Consider the following 23,311-nt stretch of genomic DNA (forward strand, 5'->3'; position numbering starts at 1 on the left):
AAATTTTGAGAGAAAGATTAGAGTTAGTCTTAGAACTAACTCTGACTAACTCTGTGTTCTGCTCAGAACACAGAGTTCCTAACTAAACCCTGGCATATTGAGTCTTTTCATGGAATCAGCAGCAAATTTATTTTTCTGCTTGCCTCCCTGCCCTTTGTCTTCTGTCTTTATTCCCCTTAGGTCTTTATCCTCTTTACTGGAAATCCAGTAACTGTCCTGAATGGCTCAGGGAGGGGTTTCTGGCAGCTTATCTCACTGATTTTGTAAAGGAGGGATGGAGATCTCTCTGAGCTTGTGCAGTTTGGTGTATTGCTTTTCTCCTAAGGGCCTTGATGTATTTGCTGGAGCTCAAGTCAGCCTTCTAGCCAAGCTTATCTCTCTTGGTGCTTTTGCATCTGCATGCAGTTCTAGAGATACAAATGTGGGGAGGGCCATCTGCTCAGAGGGCTTCGCACTTAGGTGGCATGGGAGTGGGTAGGGGTGTGACCTGGCGGCAGGGCCCATGTGCTTCTCTGGCAGGTGGCGGAGAGAGGTGCGCATCAAGAAGGGCAGCCACCGATGGCAGGGGGAGACCTGGTATTATGGTCCCTGTGGGAAGAGGATGAAGCAATTTCCAGAAGTGATCAAGGTAATGTAGCTTTTTTTAAAGGACTGCTTTCTTGGGCTCAGTGGACTCCTTTCCACTGCCCAAGACTCCGTTCTTGGGCTCAGTGACAACAGGCTGGCATTGTCTGCTCTGGGCCTGTTCTGCTTGTGCCTTTGCTGGCCAAAGACATGGTAGGATCCAACTTTATTAATGTTACTTTACTTCCTCCTCTTAGTACCTGAGCCGCAACGTGGTACACAGTGTCCGCCGTGAGCACTTCAGCTTCAGTCCCCGTATGCCTGTTGGAGATTTCTTTGAAGAAAGAGACACGCCAGAGGTGCAGACCCAAGGGTTAAATATGCTTTTGTCCCTGAGGAAGAGTTGGTGGACAAGCTGCAGCTTCCTCTCGTGGGGTTTGAAGGTTCTGGGGCATTGAATGGTTCCGAGGGCCTCGTGGCCTGCACTGATTCCTTACCACTGTAACAGTCTCCCTTGCTACCTTAGGGCTTGCAGTGGGTGCAGCTCTCAGCAGAGGAGATCCCGTCGAGGATTCAGGCAATTACTGGCAAACGGGGTCGACCTCGAAACACTGAGAAGGCTAAGACTAAGGAAGTCCCCAAGGTGAAACGGGGTCGAGGTCGGCCACCTAAGGTCAAAATCACTGAGCTATTGAACAAGACAGACAACCGCCCCCTAAAGAAACTGGAGGCCCAAGGTACAGTGGTATTTCTTACTTTGGGATTCTGCTCCCTCCATGAGGTATCTAAAATGTTGATGAATTGCTAATACCTGGATTTCCCAGGAGTGTGACTAACATTATCTGGGAAGAATGAATCTGAATCAGCTTCTCCTTGGAATCCAGCATCCTAGTCCCAGCGCTTGGGAATACTACTTTTCCAGCCATGCTCTTTCTTGAGTTGCTGTTACCAGTGAAACCTTGGGCTGCCCCCAGGTGTGTTTAGCCCAGAGGAGAGGACTTTCTTGCCCTTTCTTTCCATCTTTTAGCTCCTTATCATATACTGGTTCAGTTGTACCCTTTTACCTTACCCATTTCTACTACCATGGAGGTTCAGAATTCACATCTGAATTCAAAAGATAATTGGGAGCCAGGCATGGTGGTGTGTGCTTAATAATCCCAGTTACCCAGGAGGCTGAGGCAGGCAGCAGAGGATCACTTGAGTCCAGGAGTTTGGAGGCTACAGTAAACTTCAGTTGTGTTATTGCATTCCAACCTGGGCAACAGAGCAAGGCCCTGTTTCTAAAAAAAATAATAGGCCGGGCACAGTGTCTCACACCTGTAATCCCAGCACTTCGGAAGGCCAAGGCGGGCGGATCGTGAGGTCAAGAGATTGAGACCATCCTGGCGAACATGGTAAAACCCCGTCTCTACTAAAAATACAAAACAAAAAATTAGCTGGGCGTGGTGGTGTGTGCCTGTAGTCCCACCTACTTGGGAGGCTGAGGCAGGAGAATAGCTTGAACCTGGGAGATGGAGGTTTCAGTGAGCTGAGATTGCGCCACTGCACTCCAGCTTGGTGATAGAGCTAGATTGTCTCAAAAAAAAAAAAAAAAAAAAAAAAAAAAGCCAGGCATGGTGGCTCACGCCTATAATCCCATCACTTTGGGAGACTGAGGAGGGCAGATCACCTGAGGTCGGGAGTTCAAGACCAGCCTGACCAACATGAAGAATCCCTGTCTCTACTATAAATACAAAATTAGCCAGGCATGGTGGCGCATGCCTGTAATCCCAGCTACTCGGGAGGCTGAGACAGGAGAATGGCTTGAACCCGGGAGGCAGAGGTTGCGGTGAGCTGAGATCACACCATTGCACTCCAGCCTGGGCAACAAGAGTGAAACTCCATCTCAAAATAATAATAATAATAATATAATAATAATAGGCACTGTTTTAGTGGATGGACGGATGAGAAATACCTACATTTTTCAGTAAATAGTGTGTTTACCCTGGTGTAGTGTGAAGAATGTGAAAAAACTTAGTCTTTTGATTTTCACTCAGACATCTAGCCGTGTCATGTTTCAACCAAATGACCTAGAACAAGTCTCATTTTGTTTTTTTTTTGAGACAGAGTCTTACTCTGTCACCCAGGATGGAGTGCAGTGGCACGATCTTGGCTCACTACAAGCTCTGCCTCCTGGATTCACCCCATTCTCCTGCCTCGGCCTCCCGAGTAGCTGGGACTACAGGTGCACGCCACCACACCTGGCTAATTTTTTGTATTTTTAGTAGAGACGGGGTTTCACCGTGTTAGCCAGGATGGTCTCGATCTCCTGACCTCGTGATCTGCCCACCTCGGCCTCTCAAAGTGCTGGGATTACAGGTGTAGCCCCCACGCCTGGCCTTTTTTTTTTTTTTTTTTGAGATGGAGTTTTGCTCTTGTTGCCCAGGCTGGAGTGCAATGGCGCGATCTTGGCTCACCGCAACCTCCCAGGTTTAAGCGATTCTCCTGCCTCAGCCTCCAGAGTAGCTGGGATTACAGGCATATGCCACCACGCCCAGCTAATTTTGTATTTTTAGTAGAGATGGGGTTTCTCCATGTTGGTCAGGCTGGTCTCGAACTCCTGACCTCAGGTGATCCGCCTGCTTCAGCCTCCCAAAGTGCTGGGATTACAGGTGTGAGCCACTGCACCCGGCTAAGTCTCATATTTTAATCTAAAGTCTTAGGTAGTTCATCTGCCCATAATATCTGTCTTAGAGGGTTGTCACGTAGACATGTGGTGGCGTTTCTATACCAGAAACAAAATAATAAATATTGTCATGTCAGGGCCAGGCACGGTGGCTCACGGCTGTAATCCCAGCTCTTTGAGAGGCTGAGACCAGCGGATCATGAGGTCAGGCAATCAAGACCGTCATGGCTAAAACGGTGAAACTCCGCTTGTACTAAAAATACTAAAAACCGGGCGTGGTGGCACGCGCCTGTAGTCCCAGCTACTGGGGAGGCTGAGGCAGGAGAATCGCTTGAACCTGGGAGGTGGAGATTGCAGTGAGCTGAGATTGTGCCATTGCACTCCAGCCTGGGCGACAGAGTGAGACTCCGTGTCAAAAAAAATATATATGTATATATAGTCATGTCAGAAACATCAGTTATGAAATACTCTTGTTTGCAGAATTATACTTCCACAAGTCTTCCCGAAAGGAAGAAATTCAGAACTTTTAGTGAAGCAAGACATGGAGCTGAGCATGATCAATAACTATGTCAGTGATTCTTTTGAGGTGTCCACTGTGTGGGCCTTTTTTCTGGCACACCCTTGGTTAATCAGTGCTTCTAACTACTACCCTCTTTCCCTGGCAGTTTGGCTTGCTGTATCCTTTCTCTGCTTTCTGCTCTAAAATCAGTCTGTGGGTTTCTGCTCTTGTCAGGTATCCTGGGAGAGAGATTGGCTCCAAGGCTACTCTGCCATTGTGGCCTCTTTTCTATCAGCAGGACACCTTCTAAAGCAGTCTGATTGGAGCCAGGGGCTGGTGCTTCTGGGCAGGAGATGTCATTTGAGTTCTTTGTGCCACCCCCATAGCAGGTGCCTCTCCTACATTTTTTCCCCCAATGTTTTATTATGTATACTTAAAAAAAAAAAAAAAAGCTACTCTAGATTCTTCAGGGAGCTGCTTGGGAGGCCAGCTTTGAGACGGGCATGTGTTGCCCTGGATGCTAGAGAACTGCCTTCCTGCCTCACTTGTTTCATTTTTCTTTCTGCTCTCACAGAAACATTGAATGAGGAGGATAAAGCAAAGATTGCTAAAAGCAAGAAGAAGATGAGGCAGAAGGTTCAACGGGGAGAGTGTCAGACTACTATCCAAGGGCAGGTGAGGGACATCAGAGAGATGAAACAGTAGGTTAATTTTTCCTACAACTTACTTCATCTTTTATTTTCATTTCCCACATCCATCACTCCCTGTGTAGCAGCATATCTTCATTACCCTGAAATTTCTTGCGCTTGATTTAGAGAATTGGGTTTGTTCAAAAATAACGTGGGCATCTCTAGGGTGAGAGAATTAATCCATTGCCAACCCCTCATTCCATCTCTCACCTCTCCTCCCCAGCACCCTTGTCTGTTTTTGAATCCTAGCCCAAGCAGAGATGCTTTCAGAGTTTGAGGAGAAATGACTTCCCTTATGGTTTACAGGCCAGAAATAAGCGGAAACAAGAGACCAAGAGCTTAAAGCAGAAGGAAGCTAAGAAGAAATCCAAGGTAGGTGCATGTACAAACTTGCCAAGTATAATTTCGAAGCCACTAAACTGATTTTGCAAGACATGTACATCAGTCTTGTTTTATAGTGAGATTTCTGGGCTGTGAGGTTGGGAGGACTGGGACCAGGGAAGGATAGTAATTGATATCTTTATGGCAGTCTTGGTTCCTCTCTTCCTTGGGTAGGCTGAGAAAGAAAAAGGAAAGACAAAGCAGGAAAAACTGAAGGAAAAAGTCAAGAGGGAAAAGAAGGAGAAGGTAAAAATGAAGGAAAAGGAGGAGGTGACCAAAGCCAAGCCAGCCTGTAAAGCAGATAAGACCCTGGCCACACAGAGGCGCTTGGAGGAACGGCAGAGGCAACAGATGATCTTGGAGGAAATGAAGAAGCCGACAGAGGATATGTGTCTGACTGACCACCAGGTAGTGAGAGAGTAACAGTTCCCGGGTCAGTTGGGAAGACTTTCCTTTAAAAAAAAAAAACAGACTTCTGCAATGGGAGAGACATTTCCATTAAAGATTAAAGGAAGGCCGGGTGCCATGGCTCACACCTGTAATCCCAGCACTTTGGGAGGCCGAGGCGGGCAGATCGCTTGAGACCAGCAGTTCAAGACCAGCCTGGGCAACATGGCGAGACCTCATCTCTACAAAAAATACGAAAATTAGCTGGGTGTGGTGGCATGTACCTGTAGTCCCAGCTATTTGGGAGACTGAGGTGGGAGAATTGCTTGGGCTTAGGAGGTCGAGGCTGCAGTAAGCAGAGATCATGCCACTGCACTCCAGCTTGGGTGACAGAGTGAGACCCTATCTCAAAAAAAAAAAAAAAAAATTACATAAAGATTAAAGGAAGAACCTCTTGTAGACATGCAAATTGTCATCTTCTGTTATGTTTAACAGAACTCCCTACTCACTTTTCTCTCTCTAGCCCCTGCCTGACTTCTCACGAGTCCCTGGTCTGACATTGCCCAGTGGAGCCTTCTCAGACTGCTTGACCATTGTGGAGTTCCTGCATAGCTTTGGCAAGGTGCTGGGCTTTGATCCTGCCAAAGATGTGCCTAGCCTGGGGGTCCTGCAGGAGGGACTCCTGTGTCAAGGTGACAGCTTGGGTGAGGTGCAAGACCTGCTGGTCAGGCTGCTGAAGGCTGCACTCCATGATCCTGGCTTGCCCTCCTACTGTCAGGTGAGTGCAAGTCCCTCCCAAAGTAACCAGGACAAGTAAAGGAGATATAACTACTTAGTGTTTCTCTTTTCCTTATATTTTTCCTTTCTTTTTCTTCCTGACTCCTCTCCTTATTTTATTTTTCTTTATTTTTTCCTTTTCTTTTGTGGTCTTCTTTCGTATTCTGTCTTAACCCCCATAGTTCTCTTCTGATGTATTTTCCTCTTGCACATTCACCCAACTTGGTTGTTCGTCTTTCCCTACTCACCCCCATTATGCTGTCCTCCACACAGTCCCTAAAGATCTTGGGGGAGAAGGTGTCTGAGATCCCACTGACAAGAGACAATGTGTCGGAGATCCTGCGCTGCTTCCTTATGGCATATGGAGTAGAGCCAGCCCTCTGTGACCGCCTGCGCACCCAGCCTTTTCAGGCCCAGCCACCCCAGCAGAAGGCTGCTGTCCTGGCCTTCCTTGTGCATGAGCTCAATGGCTCCACCCTCATCATCAAGTGAGAGGCTGGGAGTGGGGATGGTCATCGTATCCCTTGCATCAGAATGGGGTGGAGGACTTGTAGCCTTCCAGAAGTCCTCAGAAATGTGTGTTCACTGCCATGTTCTGAAGATGCTGGAATGACTTGGGACTGAATTGCAGTGCCCTCCCTGGGAGAGCCTAAGCCTTCCTCTGCCATTCATCCAATCTGGGTTCTAGGCTGGAACTCCTTTTCAGCTGCAGCCCCTTTACCCTTGAGCCTCCTTTCCCTTTTTTTGTGCTGCCACTTCATCCCATTCCCTATTCCCCTGCAGTGAGATTGACAAGACTCTGGAGAGTATGTCCAGCTACAGGAAAAACAAGTGGATTGTTGAAGGCCGGCTCCGGAGGTAGGGACCAGACAGAGAGTAGAGCCCCAGAGAGGAGAGAAGTGGGGTGGGTGAAGCATAGCCAGGGTTTTGGCTTGAAATGCGATGCTTTAGCCCCTTCCCTGGGTTTGGGACCTTACTAGGGCCCAGGATGGTTTAGAGTCAAGGTATTTCTTTTGTGGCACTATCATGTTCCTCACCAGTTTCCCTTAATTTTTTTTTTTTGAGATGGAGTCTTCCTCTGTCGCCTAGGCTGGAATGCGATAGCACAATCTTGGCTCACTGCCACCTCCGCCTCCCAGGTTCAAGCGATTCTCCTGCCTCAGCCTCCCAAGTAGCTGGGATTGCAGGCCCATGCCACCACACCTGGCTGATTTTTGTATTTTTAGTAGAGACAGGGTTTCACCATGTTGGCCAGGCTGGTCTCGAACTCCTGACCTCAGGTGATCCGCCTGTCTTGGCCTCCCAAAGTGCTGGAATTACAGGTGTGAGCCACCACGCTTGGCCTTCCCTTAATCTTTCTCCATCTATTTCAAGGCTGAAAACTGTTCTGGCCAAGCGAACTGGGCGGTCTGAAGTAGAGATGGAAGGGCCAGAGGAATGCCTGGGACGGAGGCGCAGTTCTCGGATCATGGAAGAGACCAGTGGCATGGAAGAAGAGGAAGAAGAGGAGTCTATAGCAGCTGTCCATGGCCGCAGGGGTCGAAGAGATGGAGAGGTACTGGCCCAAGATCAAGGAAAGTGGGAGTTAGAAAATAGATTCCTCTTTCTTGAATCTGATAACCTCCTTTTTCGTAATGCACTCGTGTTTCTCCCTAGGTTGATGCCACAGCATCTAGCATCCCAGAGCTAGAGCGCCAGATAGAAAAACTCAGTAAGGTATTGTGCTTCTAACCTCCCAAGAGTTGGAGATATGGGCTGGGCAAGAATTGATCAGCTTATTTTGTAAACAATTTTAATTTTTATTCTTTTGAGATGGGGTTTCTGTTACCCAGGCTGGAGTGCAGTGGCACGATCATGGCTCACTGCAGCCTCAGCCTCCTGGGCTTAGGTGATCCTCCCAAGTAGCTGGGACTACAGGCAGGAGCCAACATGCCTGGCTAATTTTTGTGTTTTTGTAGAGACAGTTTCCATATGTTACCTAGGCTGGTTCTGAACTCCTGGGCTCTAGCAATCCACCTGCCTTGGCCTCCCAAAGTGCTGGGATTACAGGCGTGAGCCACTGCTCCCAAACTTAATCACCTTCTGAATTAGGCCCAGGTGGCATCACTTTTATAGAGGGACTGAGAGCCATTGCCTTTCTCCGATATACTGGATGAATTCACCACTGTCACTCTGGAAATGTGTTTATTCATCTTCATTTTCATTGTCTACCCAGCGTCAGCTTTTCTTTCGCAAAAAGTTGCTTCACTCATCCCAGATGCTTCGGGCGGTCTCCCTGGGTCAGGACCGCTACAGACGTCGCTACTGGGTATTGCCGTATTTGGCTGGTATCTTTGTAGAAGGAACAGAGGGGAACTTAGGTAGGTGTGCCTGTGGGAGTGTGGATTCTGAGTCCTATCAAACAAGAATTAAATAATTCCTTTTCCTTAGTAGTCTTGGGCTTCTTTCATTTTCTGATAATATAGCGTAATGGTTAAGAGCACAGATTTTAGAGTAAAGCTGCCTACCCACCTGCTCTGCCATTTCCAGCTGTATGATTCTGTTTCTTCATTTGTGAAGTTGAGATAATAATAGTGTATGTACTTCATAAGGCTACTGAGAGGATTAAAATGAGTTAAGTCTCTTAGAATAATACTTAACCCGTAGTTGGTTCGCAGTAAATGTTAGCTTATGATTGTGCTGCTGCTGCTGATTACTTGGGAGAATAGTGTTTCTTCCCCAGATACTGTGTTCATTGGCATATAAGCTCTTCCCAGTGGAATCTCAAAAAAGGGGGACTAAGTCCAAGAGAAAAAGAAAGTATAGGTCCTAAGTTTATATACCCTCTTACTTTTCCCTTGTATGTCAGCATATGGCTTAACTCTTTACTTCTCTTTACAGTTCCTGAGGATGTGATAAAGAAGGAAACTGACTCCTTAAAAGTGGCAGCCCATGCGTCACTCAACCCTGCCCTCTTCTCTATGAAGATGGAGTTAGCTGGCTCCAACACCACTGCCAGTTCTCCTGCCCGGGCCCGAGGCCGACCTCGAAAAACTAAGCCTGGGTCTATGCAACCTAGGCATCTTAAGTCCCCTGTCAGGGGTCAGGATTCAGAACAGCCCCAGGCCCAGCTTCAGCCTGAGGCTCAGCTTCATGCTCCTGCCCAGCCCCAGCCTCAGCTTCAGCTTCAGCTTCAGTCCCATAAGGGGTTCCTGGAGCAAGAAGGCTCCCCTTTGTCACTGGGTCAGAGCCAGCATGACCTCAGCCAGTCAGCCTTCCTGTCTTGGCTGAGCCAGACTCAGAGCCATAGCTCCCTGTTGAGCAGCTCAGTCCTCACGCCTGATAGCAGTCCGGGAAAACTAGACCCAGCTCCATCACAGCCCCCGGAGGAGCCAGAGCCTGATGAGGCAGAATCCAGCCCTGATCCTCAAGCACTCTGGTTTAACATCTCAGCCCAGATGCCCTGCAATGCTGCCCCTACACCGCCCCCTGCAGTTTCTGAGGACCAACCCACTCCCTCCCCTCAGCAGCTTGCCTCCTCCAAGCCAGTAAGTAGCCAGAATTAGTAGTATGCACTTGATTTCATCTTGCCACAGGCACCATTGCCTGGGTGTGGAGCTGCTGCCTGAAGTTAAGGGAACCTATAAACATGAAAACATCCTCATTTCCTTATGTCTCATTTTATTCACAGATGAATAGACCTAGTGCTGCCAACCCTTGTTCTCCAGTGCAGTTCTCTTCCACGCCCTTGGCTGGGTTGGCCCCTAAGAGGCGAGCAGGAGACCCTGGAGAAATGCCACAGAGTCCCACAGGGCTGGGACAGCCCAAACGGAGAGGGAGACCTCCCAGTAAGTTCTTCAAACAGATGGAACAGCGTTACCTAACCCAGCTGACAGCCCAGCCTGTCCCACCTGGTGAGTGATCTTGGAGTGAGGGCATCCGGTGTGGGCAGTGCTTCACAGCTGGCACCCCACATATATCTCATCTGCTTACAGAGATGTGCTCAGGCTGGTGGTGGATACGAGATCCTGAGACGTTGGATGCCATGCTCAAGGCCCTACACCCCCGAGGTATCCGGGAGAAGGCACTTCACAAACACCTTAACAAGCACAGGGACTTCTTGCAGGAAGTCTGCCTGCGGCCCTCAGCTGGTAAATACATTCCTACACTCAGCTTGAGCTGAAGAGCCCAGGATAAGCATTGAGCTGCTGCTAGGGACAACAGCCTGATGGGCCTCTCCCTCTGCCACCTCTCTTCTCAGACCCCATCTTTGAGCCCAGGCAACTACCTGCCTTTCAAGAAGGGATTATGAGCTGGTCCCCCAAAGAGAAGACATACGAGACAGACCTAGCAGTGCTTCAATGGGTAGAGGAGCTGGAGCAGCGGGTTATCATGTCTGATCTGCAGATTCGGGTATGCTGGGATTGGCACTGTGTAGGAAGGTTGGGGAAAAGCATTAGTCCCTTACGCCCTGTTAGAAAAACCCTGGGTCCCTACTTCACAGGTGACCTACCTTAAGTGGGTCTTGTTTTTGTTTGTTTTTTTCCTATGCCAAATTTTCCTCCTTTTACAGTGAGTTTTATTCCTCTCTCTTAACTGAAGGGCTGGACATGTCCTAGCCCAGACTCTACCCGTGAAGACTTGGCCTACTGTGAGCACCTCTCCGACTCCCAGGAGGATATCACCTGGCGAGGTCGGGGCAGGGAAGGTCTGGCACCTCAGCGTAAAACTACCAACCCTTTGGACCTGGCTGTGATGCGGCTGGCTGCCCTGGAACAGAATGTAGAACGGCGGTACCTGCGGGAGCCCCTCTGGCCAACTCATGAGGTTGTGCTGGAGAAGGCCCTGCTTAGCACACCTAATGGTGCCCCTGAGGGCACCACTACAGAGATGTGAGTGACTCCCACCCTCCATTCTTGGTCTTGGAGAGAAAGGGATACGTTCCCTCTTTAGTGGATCCGCTCCTTATCCAAAGATCACCACTTTCTCCCTCCAGATCATATGAGATCACCCCTCGCATTCGTGTCTGGCGCCAGACCCTCGAGCGGTGCCGGAGCGCAGCCCAGGTGTGCTTGTGCCTGGGCCAGCTGGAGAGGTCCATTGCCTGGGAGAAGTCTGTCAACAAAGTGGTAAGAGGCTGAGAGAGCCTGGAGAGGCTGAGGGGCCAGCCAGCAGGGGCGGGTGGGGTCACTGGCAGGTAGAGGCTAGAGAGCTCATTCTGCCTCCTCACAACCTTGGTCCAGACGTGTCTAGTCTGCCGGAAGGGTGACAATGATGAGTTTCTTCTGCTTTGTGATGGGTGTGACCGTGGCTGCCACATTTACTGCCATCGTCCCAAGATGGAGGCTGTCCCAGAAGGAGATTGGTTCTGTACTGTCTGTTTGGCTCAGGTAAGGCTTCTGCTCTTTCTTTCCCACACTCAAACAGAAATCAGAGATTATCCTCAATCTCTCCTCTCCTTGGAAAGAGTCCTAGACTGAGTATTAGGAGACCTGGGTTCTAAGTCCTTTTTTGGACAAGTCACTTAAATTCTATAGCTTTAATTGCTTTCTCTATAAAATGAGAATAACTATACCTTCCCTTTTACCTACTTCATTGGGTTATGTGAATAAACCAATGCCGGCTTATGCATGATAGTATTTTGAAGCCTTAAATCATATATTTAGGCAGAGATTGTAGTAGGGCAAGCAGTGCATCCCCAGCTGTTGCTAATCTCACCTGTTTCCTATACTAAGCAGGTGGAGGGAGAATTCACTCAGAAGCCTTGTTTCCCAAAGCGTGGCCAGAAGCGGAAAAGTGGTTATTCGCTGAACTTCTCAGAGGGTGATGGCCGCCGACGCCGGGTACTGTTGAGGGGCCGAGAAAGCCCAGCAGCAGGGCCTCGGTACTCGGAAGAAGGGCTCTCCCCCTCCAAGCGGCGGCGACTCTCAATGCGGAACCACCACAGTGATCTCACGTTTTGCGAGTGAGTTGAGTGAATCCTGGGGGGACAGCTGGCTCTACCTCTGCCAGAGGAAAGGGCTGGGAGGGGTCAGTATATTTGCTTCCTGAGATGGAGCCATCATTGTCCCTGTAATGATAGGATTATCCTGATGGAGATGGAGTCCCATGATGCAGCCTGGCCTTTCCTAGAGCCTGTGAACCCACGTTTGGTGAGTGGGTACCGGCGCATCATCAAAAATCCTATGGATTTTTCCACCATGCGGGAGCGGCTGCTCAGGGGCGGGTAAGTAGATGTGGGTGAACCCCCCCGGTCTTTGCTACTGCTGCAACTCCTACCCAGCTCACAGCTTTGCCCCTGCCCTGTCCAGGTACACCAGCTCAGAGGAGTTTGCGGCTGATGCCCTCCTGGTATTTGACAACTGCCAGACTTTCAACGAGGATGACTCTGAAGTAGGCAAGGCTGGGCACATCATGCGCCGCTTCTTCGAGAGCCGCTGGGAGGAGTTTTATCAGGGAAAACAGGCCAATCTGTGAGGCAAGGGAGATGGGGAGTCACCTTGTGGCATCTCCCCCCACCTTCCAAACAAAAACCTGCCATTTTCACCTGCTGATGCTGCCCTGGGTCCAGACTCAAGTCAGATACAACCCTGATTTTTGACCTTGCCCTTGGCAGCGCCCCACATCCTCTTATTCCTACATCCCTTTCTCCCTTCCCTCTTCTTGCTCCTCAAGTAAGAGGTGCAGAGATGAGGTCCTTCTGGACTAAAAGCCAAAAAAAGAAAGAAAAAAAATAATTTTTCTTTTCTGTTTTATTTGCTAATTAAAAATGGGGAGGGGGAAAGTCGTCCCTACTTCCCCCTCCCTGCTTCCTCTCCTCCCCTGTACGTGCCCCAGCATTCTGGGGTTATTTAACAATAGCAATAGTTCTAGTGAATGTGTGAAACCAAGAAACACTCTGTACTGTGTGCGGACCCGCAGTGACGGCCAGTAAAGTGGACTTAACTCCCAAGTGTGTCGCGCCGGACACCGGGCCCTGGACATGCTGCTTCCATGTTCAGTCCCTTCCCTGCTTCTCGCTGTCTGTTTTTCTTTTCCCACCTCCCACCCCCCAGTTTTCAGATTTTCTCTCATCCAATAATGTAAAACTATCGTGTACGGGTTCCTCCCTCCTTTTCTCTTCTCCCAAATCTTTTCCCTTCAAAGGAAAAAAAAAACGTTCAGAGGTCCCTGTCTTCTGTCCCCATCTTCCTGCCGATAGCTATCCCCTGTATGACGTTGGATGCTCCTCACATGCTGAGTTTCCAGCCTTTTCTGAAACTCAGTAGCTGGGGAGAGGGCAGGGAGGCTTCCTGGGCCTTCCAGCCTCCTTCCCCACCTCCTTCCCAAACCCTCTTGGGAACTCCTCAGGGACAACTACTGCTGAGTTTGGGTGCACCCCAAGATGGAGGCCAGGTAGCAATGGGGCCGGCCTCAGAGAGAGCACGCTGTGTGTGTGTGTGTGTGTGTGTGTGTGTGTGTGTGTGTGTGTGTGTGTGTGTGTGTGTGTGTGTGTGTGTGTGTGTGTGTGTGTGTGTGTGTGTGTGTGTGTGTGTGTGTGTGTGTGTGTGTGTGTGTGTGTGTGTGTGTGTGTGTGTGTGTGAAGATGCTGTGCTTGTGACCCTGTATTGTTTGATAGGATCCATTCAGTTTCCCCAAGTACCTGTTTTCATTCCCATTTTTCCCATTGTTTAAAACCATCACTTTTTTGTCTTTGGGAAACCACAGGAACAATTTCTCTGGAGACAAGGCTGTGTCTCTCTCCTGGTCATTTTTGTTCCAGCCTCTTCAGACTGTGCAATCTTTCAGCAGGAACTCCCTCTCTTCTCGGTAGCTTTGAATCTTAAGCTTCTACGGGAGAGTGGTAGAACTGGATCATTTCCTAATCCCATTTAGTTGTGCTTTTCTTCATACCCCAGGACCCCTTCCCCAGCAGCAGAGACCCTGGAGCACAGGAGAGTAGGGAGGAGGGGTTCTGGGTCCATCACTGCCCTACATGTGACTATGTCCAAGTTAAGCCCCCAACATGAGAGGAAAGCTGCTGACTCCCAGCTATAGCCATGGGCACTTGGCCCCCTGCTTTTCCTGCTCAGCAGAGCCCCTCCCTTCAGAGATTACGGGTACTTGCACTGGGGAGGTGGCTGCTGGCTGGCCCAAGCAGAGAGCTGAGGCATCCAAGAAATGTTCCATTGGCGGTGGGGGTGCCAGGTGAGGTGGAGCATTCCTTGTATTCTGGCAGCACTGAAGAGCCACTGAAGGGGGTAGGGGCAGTGTAGGTCCTGGGGCAGCCCTTTTATTCCTTTATGCCCCTTCTCCCTCATAGCCTATTTCTAAAGTCGCCTTTTCTGTCAGATAAACCTCAAAACTTTTAATTTTATTTGAGATTTTTTTTTTGCTTTTAAGAGGTGGATTGAAGAATATTTGAATTGACTTTATATTATGCATAAATATTTATATTTTATCTAAATAACTGCGCTGTAACAAACTTTGTGTTAGACAGTTGAAACTGTTAGAGTTGGGGGCTCTGCTTTTTCCCCCTGGCAATTTTCCCCTGGTATAAGATGTGCTAGATTAATTTCATTGTTGGAGGTGAGGTGGATGGGGGAGTGAAATCTCCATGGTTCCTGCTTTGTGTTCCTCTCCCAGCTCCATCTCTTTCCCTAGGGACCAGGCACTCATATGGCGGGGTGGGGTCCTAGCCTCAGTTTGAAGAAGTGGGGGCTGGAGCGGGGTTGGGGGTGGTAGGGATAGGGCATGATCAAAGGGGCCATTTCTTGCTTTTCTTTCCTCATCTTCACTGCCCCCTTGAGCTAGGTGGATTTTCTCTTCATGACAAGAGTATTTGGTAGGGAAAGCAGGTTTAAAATAAAAAGACAACCCACCCCCTGCCCTTTTGCTTGCCTCCCATCAGTCTGGTTGACAGGAAGAAACCACACCATCAACACCAACAAGTTTCTGTGTTCCTTTTACAGCAAAAGGGACTTTTTATATAACCAAATGTGGTGTTTTAGTGACTTTTTGATAATGTACAGTTTTTTGTGAATTTAAATTTATTTCTTTCTATATTTTTAGGACCAATCTCATTTTTAATAAGGTTAAAAAGAAAAAAAAGTCTAGCGAAAAAACTCCTGTTTTTGCCATGTGATGTTCCACAAGTGCAGCTGTAGAAAAGTGCTTGTCAGTTGAATAAAAAAACCACATTTGATAGAGATTCAAAAGACTCTGTGTATTCATCTTCCCTTCTACACACCTGAGGGGGAGACGGCGTTGGGATAGGTATGACTGGCTTAAGAGACCACAGGCAGGGGAACAACAGGGGCTCCTGTTCCACACCCTCCGTGTGGATGGAAAGGGTCATTAGTGCTCCTGCCTAAATGTCTGGCTGAGTTGCTGGAGCAAAGGGGGATTCAGTGCATCCAGGTCCTGCCTTGTGAGATGTGGCCCCAGCTTCCTAAGCTGCCACCTCTGTGTTCCTGTCATAGCAAATATGGGACCATCACCAGCTTACCACTTCCCACTCACGGATAAGACACCTAGATGTAGACTTTTGTGTTTTATTTAAAAAAAAAAAGTGTGAAGTAAGACAAAATGGACCTCTACCAAGTTGTAGGGAAGGACAAGGAAAAGACCAGGGGTAGAAAAGGAGTGTAAGTTAGTTAGAATGGTGGCATTGGCATAGATGTGGGAAGAGTATAAAACTAGAAGTCTCCAGATAAAAATACACAAAATATGTCTGTTTAAGTATAAACATTTTCTGTCCACATGCAAAGAGGTGTTTACCCACCCAAAAAGGGTATATGTTGGAGTGGGGACTTCACTCGGGCTGGATATGTATTACCCTCCAGCCTGGAAACTTTGTCTTGGTGAAACCCCCTAAACTGTATGTTAAGGTAGAAAAGGAACATTCGCTTCCAGCCTTATAAAAATGACAGACTCCCTCTTTGGTGTTTGGTTACCTTCACAGCTATACGCCAGCCACTGAGCAGCTTTCTTGTCCTCTTAAGTTCTAAACTCTGCTCCTATGCTGGTGTCCTCCAACCATTACTTATTACCCTAAGCCGTCACTGCACAGCCTACTCCCCTGGCCTATCACAGCAGGACCTATCTGGAGAGTTCACACTATTCTAGGGCGATCAGTGAGCTAAAAATCCCAGAGAAAACATGGTAGGAATAGAAATTCCCAAGTTTTTTAATTCCCAAGAGTTTAAAAATTATGAGCCTTTTCTAGCCCCCACCTTCCCAACCCTCAGAGAAGGACAGTAAAGAAATCAGTGAATCCAGGTATTTACCTATTGTTGAATTGTGAGGTTGTGAGGTAGACGTGTAACAAGGACAAGGAAGTTTGGGGATCTGCTTGGAGAATGAAGGTTTATTCAAAACAAGTGGACAGGTCAGGGGTAACGGGTGATGAGGGCACCTGGCTTTTGTAGTCATGTGGGGACCGTCCCCTGGGAGGTGCAGCAAAGATCAGAACGGAGACAAGCTCACAGTCTGGTTTTAGCTGCCAACTCCTATGGAAGTCCATAGCTGACTCCTATGGAAGGCCTACCAAATGAGGAAATTTCAGGAATTTGCTAATGCTTGGGAGGATTGAAAATGTAGGCAGCACAGAAAGAGTAGTTGGTTTAAATGAGAATCAGGAAGGATTGGTATAACAAGGCACAAGATTTGGAATTTACCCTTTACAGACTGGCTTTTATAACACCCACCCTCGTCTCTGAAGCCTGCTGATTCAGGGCTAGCAGAGCCTAGGGGCAAGTTTGGGCCAGATCACCCACCCAGTTTATTGCCCTTGGCTAAGAATGCAAAGCCCCTCATGAGCGCAATGCTGCCACTTGCCCAGAAGGTGGGGCATGTGCACAAGGCAGCGGCAATAGTTCTTTTCTAGAAGACTAATAGCCACTGCTACTAGGGATTCCTAGGACATTCCAGCAAGGCCTTTCACAGCATCTATATGACGCAAAGTAACAGCCCACGGGTTGACATTGGAGTGACAGGCCTCAGCTCCCAATGGGTTGACATTGGAGTGACAGGAGTAGGCACTGGAGGCACTAAGGGAGGGTGAGTGAGCTGATTGTCAAGTTAGGAAAGGAAAATGAATGCAGTGGAGCTGAAGTGGCCCAACCCAGGGCATGGCCTGTGAAGCAGCAAAGTCTGGTCTTCATTTTCAATATGAGTAATGTCCTCTTACCACTCCTCGTCTGTTACTGACAAGGTCTATTACCCTTTAGAGCCACCAGGCTTCCTGGCCTGGGCAACTCTACAAATTCTTTGGTTAAAAACACTACAAAGGGCCGGGTGTAGTGGCTCACGCCTGTAATCCCAGCACTTTGGGAGGCCAAGGCAGGTGGATCATTTGAGCCCAGGAGTTCAAGACCAGCCTGGGCAATGTGGCAAAACCCTGTCTCTACTAAAAATACGAAAATTAGCCAGGCATGGTGGCAGGCACCTGTAATCCCAGCTACTCAGGAGGCTGAGGCAGGAGAACTGCTTGAACCCAGGAGATGGAGGTTTCAGTGAGCCAAGATCATGACATTGCACTCCAGCCTGGGCGACAGAGTGAGACTCCGTCTCAAAGAAAAAATAAAAATAAAAAAACTGAAAAGGCCAGGTGTGGTGGCTCATGCCTATAATCCCAGCACTTTGAGAGGCCGAGGTGGGTGGATCATTTGAGCCCAGGAGTTCGAGACCAGGCTGGGCAACATGGCGAAAACCTGTCTCTATTAAAAATACAAAAATTAGCCATTTGGAGGTCAGGAGTTGGACACCAGCCTGGCCAACGTGGTAAAACCGCGTCTCTACTAAAAATAAAAAAATTAGCCAGGCATGGTGGCACACGCCCGTAGTCCCAGCTACTTGGTGGCCGGGGAAGGGGTGGCTGAGGCAAGAGGATCGCCTGAGCCTTGGGAGGTCGAGGCTACAGTGAGCCATGATGGTGCCACTGCACTCCAGCCTGGGCCACAGAGTGAGACCCTGTCTCAAAAAAACAAAACAAAAAAACCAAAAAACCAAAAACATTAAAAACAACATCTCATCCAAGCATGGAGGCTCACACCTGTAATCATAGCACTTTGGGAGGCTGAGGTGGGAGGCTCACTTGACAGGAGTTCAAGACCAGTCTGGGCAACATAGTAAGACCCCTGTCTCTATAAAAACTTAAAAAACTAACTGGGCTTGGTAGTATGTGCCTGTACTTCCAGCTACTTGGGAGGCTTAGGTGGGAAGAACCCTTGGGCCCAGGAATTCAAGACTGTAGTGGACTACGACTGCATCACTGCACTCCAGCCTGGGTGACACAGCAAGACCATCTCTAAAAAATAAAGGCTAGGCACAGTGGCTCACACCTGTAATCCCAGCACTTTGGGAGGCTAAGGCGGGCAGATCACCTGAGGTCAGGAGTTCGAGACCAGCCTGGCCAACATGGTGAAACCCCATCTCTACTAAAAATAAAAAAATTAGCCGGGCATGGTGGTGGATGCCTGTAATCCCAGCTACACGGGAGGCTGAGGCAGGAGAATTGCTTGAACCTGGGAGGCGGAGGTTGCAGTGAGCCAAGATCGTGCCATTGCACTCCAGCCTGGGCGACAGAGCAAGACTCTGTCTAAAAAAAATAAAATAAAATAAAATAAAAAATAAAAACATCTCTCTCCATCATCATCTCCACATCTTCCTGACCTCTCTACTGGCACCCTCCTCCAAAAAGTCCAATCAGTTTAGGGTCTGAGTATCATCTCAGAGCCTGAGATGAGGAGTAATAACACCGATAGGAGATGGCTAGGCAGGCTCAGAGCCTATAAAGGATTATGCCATCTGAGGAAAGGACTCTAGTGTGTTCTAGTTGACTGAAAACAGAAAAATGCCAAGTACTAAAATATTTTAAGAATGTTATGAGCATCTGTAATGAGTGGGGGTGAGATGTAAAGTACAAAGAGAGTAAGAGCTGGGCTCCATGAAGACAGCATTCAGAAAACACTAGGCATAGTGTTTAAGAGCCCAACCCTTGGCTGTGAGCTGGAAGGCTCCCCTATGTTTCCCTCTGCCATCAACCCAACCAATTAGACTATTTCATGGGAGAAACAGTATCCCTCCTTTCTTCTCCCTCCTTTCCTCCAAACACTCACCCACTGTTACAAATGAACTAACAATTAGGAGAGGAAATGAGTGTAAACCAAATGCACCAAAAAAGAAATTCCTCAGTGCCATTAGCCACTGCAAAATAACTTCAGGCCCCCATCACTTCCCATGCCCAAACGAGAAACACTCATTAATACAATCTAACAAGTAGATTCACATGAGAAGGACTCCAAAAGGTAAATTCAAAATTCAAAACAAAAAATTAGATCCATTTAAACATTTTAAAATATATATAGAGAGAGAGAAAGAAGACAGAATCAGGAGTTCTGTGAGGCAGAGGAGAGGGGAGTGGCAATATCAACAATGGTTTCTATGCGTGAAAGGCCCTTCCTAAACCTCCTACCATAGCAAAGCTCCCCCGGTCTATCAGATGAACAGAATTCTAGATTTGTTTTCTCTTTCTCTCAAAGGCCACTGACAAGAAAGCAGCTATGGTATATTTTCCTTGACTGAGGGCTGGAGACTCAAAAACAAAAGCTATCTGCCCAGCCAGAGCCCTCTAGAAGGTTGCTGGGCTTGGGGCTATTTTACACTGGATAAGCCCTTCCTGAGTTTGGAAGCATCAATTAGAAGACTGCGGCAATTTGTCCTTTACGCTTTATATCCTACCCATTGCCCCGCACTCCCTCACCCCTAGGATGTACATAGAAAGTCGACACTAGGGGCACTGGGACTCTCAATTCTAGGGTGGCTGGGAAGGGAGGGAAAGCTGGGCCAAGCTCTTCTTGTGACAACTGATACTACAGTTTCTTTTCCCCTGCTGTCACCCCCTTCCTCTCCCTATGGCCAGCCTAATGAACACCTGTCTCTCTATCCTCCATTATTTGCCTTTGTCTTACTGTCTAGTGGAGAGGCACCTGGCCTTGAAGTGCAAGGGAGTCAAATTCTCCTTTCAGTGCATAAGGGAGTGACTGGGAGAAGACAAGAGCAGGATTTTATTTCCTAGAAGATGGGTGAAGTCTTTCTTCAATCTGTCTCCATGTGTATAGAGTCACATCTTGCAGAAGGGGACAGTTAAAGACCAAGACATAGGCTTTTTTAAAGGACTCCTGACCTCATAAAGAGTTGGAATTTATTGCTCTTTTCTACCCTAGCTCCCTGTTGTCCTTCCACAGAAGGAACATTATTTCTGATGTCCTGGTTCCCTGGGCAAAGGGTCCAAGCACACCCGGGCAGGGCAGGTTGCTCTGGACAGTTTAGAGAGCTTTGTCCTTTCCCACCGTTGCACAGCACACACCAGAACAATGCCCACCTGAATCCCTCTGAGTACATGTGTGCATTCAGCATGCAGCCACAGCTCTTTCAAGAATCACTCTTGCTATATGCAGAGTTATCAAAAGTCAAAGTCTGGGGAGAATTCAAGGATCCCAGTCCAGTCCTTCCCAAACAGCTGCATGAGTGTCAAAAGGCACTGTTTGTCCAGGGTTGGGGTGAGAATTTACCCTAACCCAGGAGGCAGGGACAATACTGTCTATATCAGTGTTTCCCAGTCTTGGCAATATTGACCTCTGGAGTCAGATAATTCTTGGTTGGGGGTAGTGGGGACTATCCTATGCAGTGTAGGATGTTTAGCAGCAACCCTGGCTTCTAGCCACTAGATGCCAGTAGCACACACATCCCACCTCCAGGCGTGGCAATCAAAACTGTCTCTAGATGTTGCCAAAGGCCTCTGAGGGACAAAACCACCTCTGATTGAGAACTCCTGGTCTGTGAGTGAAGCAGATCTTCCACCGTGTGGAAGGAGCCTATGTGGATTCAACTAGGTCACAGCTGCAAAGGCTCTGAGCACAGCAATGTGTAACAGGGAAGAGAGGGGCCATGAAGCCCAGACAGAAAATATCCTCCGGGAGGCAAGAAAGCAGGTACTCCCAAAAAGCTATACCTCAGATGCTTCCTCAGATGCTGTTGGCCTTGGCAGTGAGAAGAGTTGGTAAAAGTCAGTAAGTCCATTCTTCCGGAACTTGCCAGGGAAGACCTAGTCTTCAACCAAGTTTGGCTCAAGGGTGTGTTCCCAGGGCTGTGGAATTGTCTCTTTAGTAAGCCTGGGTCACATCTGTGCTTTCTGAAGCCAAAGTCTAGCTTTGTCTCCCAGGGTGTGGCAGGGTGGGGGAAAGAACAGCCACTTCCATGGCCTACTTAGTGTTCTGCCTTGTTCCTTGCCCAGCCTGCCCCCCAACCCCAAATTCCACATGAAATTTCATTTTTAAAAATCCATAAAATTAAAAGCTGTAAAAGGGCAAAGTAGGCAGGCTCAGCTGTTTAGAAAAGAGAAAAAGAAGAATCTGGACAAGAGAAAGAAGGCATAATATGGGTGAAGAGGAGATGGGGTGCATGAGCTGAGAGCTTTACAGAATAAAATTTTTAGAGTCTGCATACTTTTTAAAACACATACACACACGCATCAAAAAAGTCCATAACTAAGCTCAGTAAGTAGGGCTCCTTCATCAATGTTCTAGCACCACACCTTTCTGTTCTGTTTTGGTTTGTAAAGAAATAATTACAAATTGTTTTAAAAGCATTCCCAAATAATTCCAATACATCGAAAACTTTTTCATATAGATGAGAAGCTACGACCACCATGTCTCTTCAAGGTAGGGGAAAAGTACGTTGCAGTTAAAAACAAAAAGCTTTCTTTGCAAAAGAAAAAAAGTGTTTTTGATCTCCTTGAATGTAGCACACAAAAAAAGTGATGGTTCCCCCAGGCTCCATCAGCAATAGTAAAGGGCAGGAACGTAGAGATTTCTTTTTCCAGGCCCAGGCCTGTGAAAAACGATGGCTAAGTGTTAGTCCTTAGCAGGGCCGACGGATGGTCTCCATTCCTGGTTAACCCTCTGGAATCTGGGAGCATGAGTATCTCCAAGAATTCATTTCTATTCAGTAAAGATGGGGAGGGGAATCCTAAAGAAGGCACAAGCCAGAGAGGAGACAAGACAAACATGAGAACCTGTCTGACTTCAGGCCAGGCTGAGCTGCTGTCTGCCAGCGCAGCCCTCCCTGCCCCCCAGCATGTGGTTCTTACCCACTGTTACTTGTTGAACTGGAAAGAATAGACCCCATGCTCTGAGGGTGCGTCCACTGCCACTTGGTTCTGTTGGCCGCTGCTCTTCTGTGCCATAGCCAAGGAGGGGAGTCATCTTGCGCATTCCTTTCCTCACCTCCACTACAGCAGCCTCACCAAAGCCCACCCTACATCGAGTGCCCTCCCAAACCTACCCACTCTCCACACTCATGTGTGTTTCCACCCACACCACCACTTCCCCAACCTTCCTACAGCCTGTCCTCTTCCCAAGACACATTAGTCAATACAAGCCAGCATCCTGGTGTCAACTACTGGCTGGCCAAATGTAAGGAAGGGCCTCATTCATGAACTCAGACCAAGTCCTTCTTTCCTACATCTGTTGTTGTTTTTTTTTTAAATATGGAACGCTTCACAAATTTGCATGTCATCCTTGCACAGGGGCCATAATCTTCTCTGTATTGTTCCAATTTTAGTATGCATGCTGCCGAAGCGAGCACATCCTTCCTACGTTCTTCGTATACCTACCAGCTATTTGTGAACACAGAATCAGCATCATTGTGAGAGGAAGATCTTGATCAGGGGGAAACCTGCCTCCGTTCGTTTTCCTAATCTCAATCCAAAGAAATGATAACACCCTTACCTCGACTGAAACACTGGAAGAAGGCACAGGGGTGTACTGGGAGATGTAAGCTCCTTGCATAGCTGCAGCCGTCGGCATATACTAGAAAGAGAAACATCAACAGGCTTACAGCAGTGATTTTTGGCTACATTTGAAGCAGCTGAGGGGCTTTAAAAAATACTGACACCTGTATTCTACCCCAGAGATTCTATTTTAATTGGTCTGAGCATTTGCATCTTAAAAGCACTTCAGGTGGTTCTAAAGTACACTGTTAGGGAGACGTCTCCCTATATGACTTATTTTCCTCCTCTTTCCTGACTTTCTTCTGCTTTTCCTCAACACACTCCCTTCTCTACCCTTGAGCCCTTTCTATGCAAAAAGGAATGCAGTAGGCCTAAAAGAAACCTAATGAGCTTCCTCCAACCTTCCAGGTACTATTTTGATGAGGATTCCTAGGACGTGTGTGTATCTTAAACTAATATGCAGACAGAAGCACTATTCACAAGGTGCATGAGTAGGAATCAGTTAAAAGGGGTGGGCTGGGGAGCAGAATGGCTGTATTCCTGGCTCATGGAGCACTACCATTGTAGTTTATGTCCTGTTCTGAGTGTGCCCTGGA

General features: G+C 48.1%; 2 protein-coding genes and 1 non-coding gene across 22 annotated transcripts in view; 1 reads left to right on the forward strand and 2 right to left on the reverse strand.

Annotated features, from left to right (window-relative positions):
* Positions 1 to 15,131, forward strand: part of BAZ2A (bromodomain adjacent to zinc finger domain 2A) — a 40,542-nt gene extending 25,411 nt beyond the window's left edge. For 8 of the 12 annotated variants that reach the window (XM_055359338.2, XM_063694619.1, XM_055359342.2 and 5 more), the window contains 22 exons: positions 520 to 628; positions 822 to 923; positions 1,091 to 1,301; positions 4,303 to 4,403; positions 4,724 to 4,789; positions 4,973 to 5,206; positions 5,709 to 5,963; positions 6,236 to 6,450; positions 6,746 to 6,820; positions 7,337 to 7,517; positions 7,619 to 7,678; positions 8,178 to 8,322; positions 8,843 to 9,489; positions 9,633 to 9,855; positions 9,937 to 10,092; positions 10,203 to 10,354; positions 10,544 to 10,833; positions 10,917 to 11,070; positions 11,185 to 11,331; positions 11,677 to 11,906; positions 12,024 to 12,167; positions 12,253 to 15,131. In XM_055359338.2, the coding sequence (XP_055215313.2) occupies positions 520 to 628; positions 822 to 923; positions 1,091 to 1,301; positions 4,303 to 4,403; positions 4,724 to 4,789; positions 4,973 to 5,206; positions 5,709 to 5,963; positions 6,236 to 6,450; positions 6,746 to 6,820; positions 7,337 to 7,517; positions 7,619 to 7,678; positions 8,178 to 8,322; positions 8,843 to 9,489; positions 9,633 to 9,855; positions 9,937 to 10,092; positions 10,203 to 10,354; positions 10,544 to 10,833; positions 10,917 to 11,070; positions 11,185 to 11,331; positions 11,677 to 11,906; positions 12,024 to 12,167; positions 12,253 to 12,418 (4,063 nt within the window). In that variant the 3' untranslated portion in view covers positions 12,419 to 15,131. The remainder of the gene's footprint in view (positions 1 to 519; positions 629 to 821; positions 924 to 1,090; positions 1,302 to 4,302; positions 4,404 to 4,723; positions 4,790 to 4,972; positions 5,207 to 5,708; positions 5,964 to 6,235; positions 6,451 to 6,745; positions 6,821 to 7,336; positions 7,518 to 7,618; positions 7,679 to 8,177; positions 8,323 to 8,842; positions 9,490 to 9,632; positions 9,856 to 9,936; positions 10,093 to 10,202; positions 10,355 to 10,543; positions 10,834 to 10,916; positions 11,071 to 11,184; positions 11,332 to 11,676; positions 11,907 to 12,023; positions 12,168 to 12,252) is intronic. The other 4 variants (XM_031016668.3, XM_063694623.1, XM_055359339.2 and 1 more) reach the window with 3 other exon arrangements.
* A 3,663-nt stretch (positions 15,132 to 18,794) lies between these two features.
* RBMS2 (RNA binding motif single stranded interacting protein 2) overlaps positions 18,795 to 23,311 on the reverse strand; it is a 70,796-nt gene continuing 66,279 nt past the window's right edge. For 4 of the 9 annotated variants that reach the window (XM_055359343.2, XM_055359346.2, XM_063694627.1 and 1 more), the window contains 3 exons: positions 22,714 to 22,794; positions 22,074 to 22,160; positions 19,189 to 21,952 (listed from right to left, as the gene is read on the reverse strand). In XM_055359343.2, coding sequence (XP_055215318.1) covers positions 21,831 to 21,952; positions 22,074 to 22,160; positions 22,714 to 22,794 — 290 coding nt within the window. In that variant the 3' untranslated portion in view covers positions 19,189 to 21,830. Of the gene's footprint in view, positions 22,795 to 23,311 lie in introns of all 9 variants that reach the window. The other 5 variants (XM_055359344.2, XM_055359345.2, XM_063694626.1 and 2 more) reach the window with 5 other exon arrangements.
* On the reverse strand, positions 22,467 to 22,570 carry LOC115930252 (U6 spliceosomal RNA). The gene has a single exon (XR_004066905.1). It is a non-coding gene; the product is annotated as a U6 spliceosomal RNA (small nuclear RNA).

Source organism: Gorilla gorilla, chromosome 10, assembly GCF_029281585.2.
Source record: "Gorilla gorilla gorilla isolate KB3781 chromosome 10, NHGRI_mGorGor1-v2.1_pri, whole genome shotgun sequence".
Classification (NCBI taxonomy): domain Eukaryota; kingdom Metazoa; phylum Chordata; class Mammalia; order Primates; family Hominidae; genus Gorilla; species Gorilla gorilla.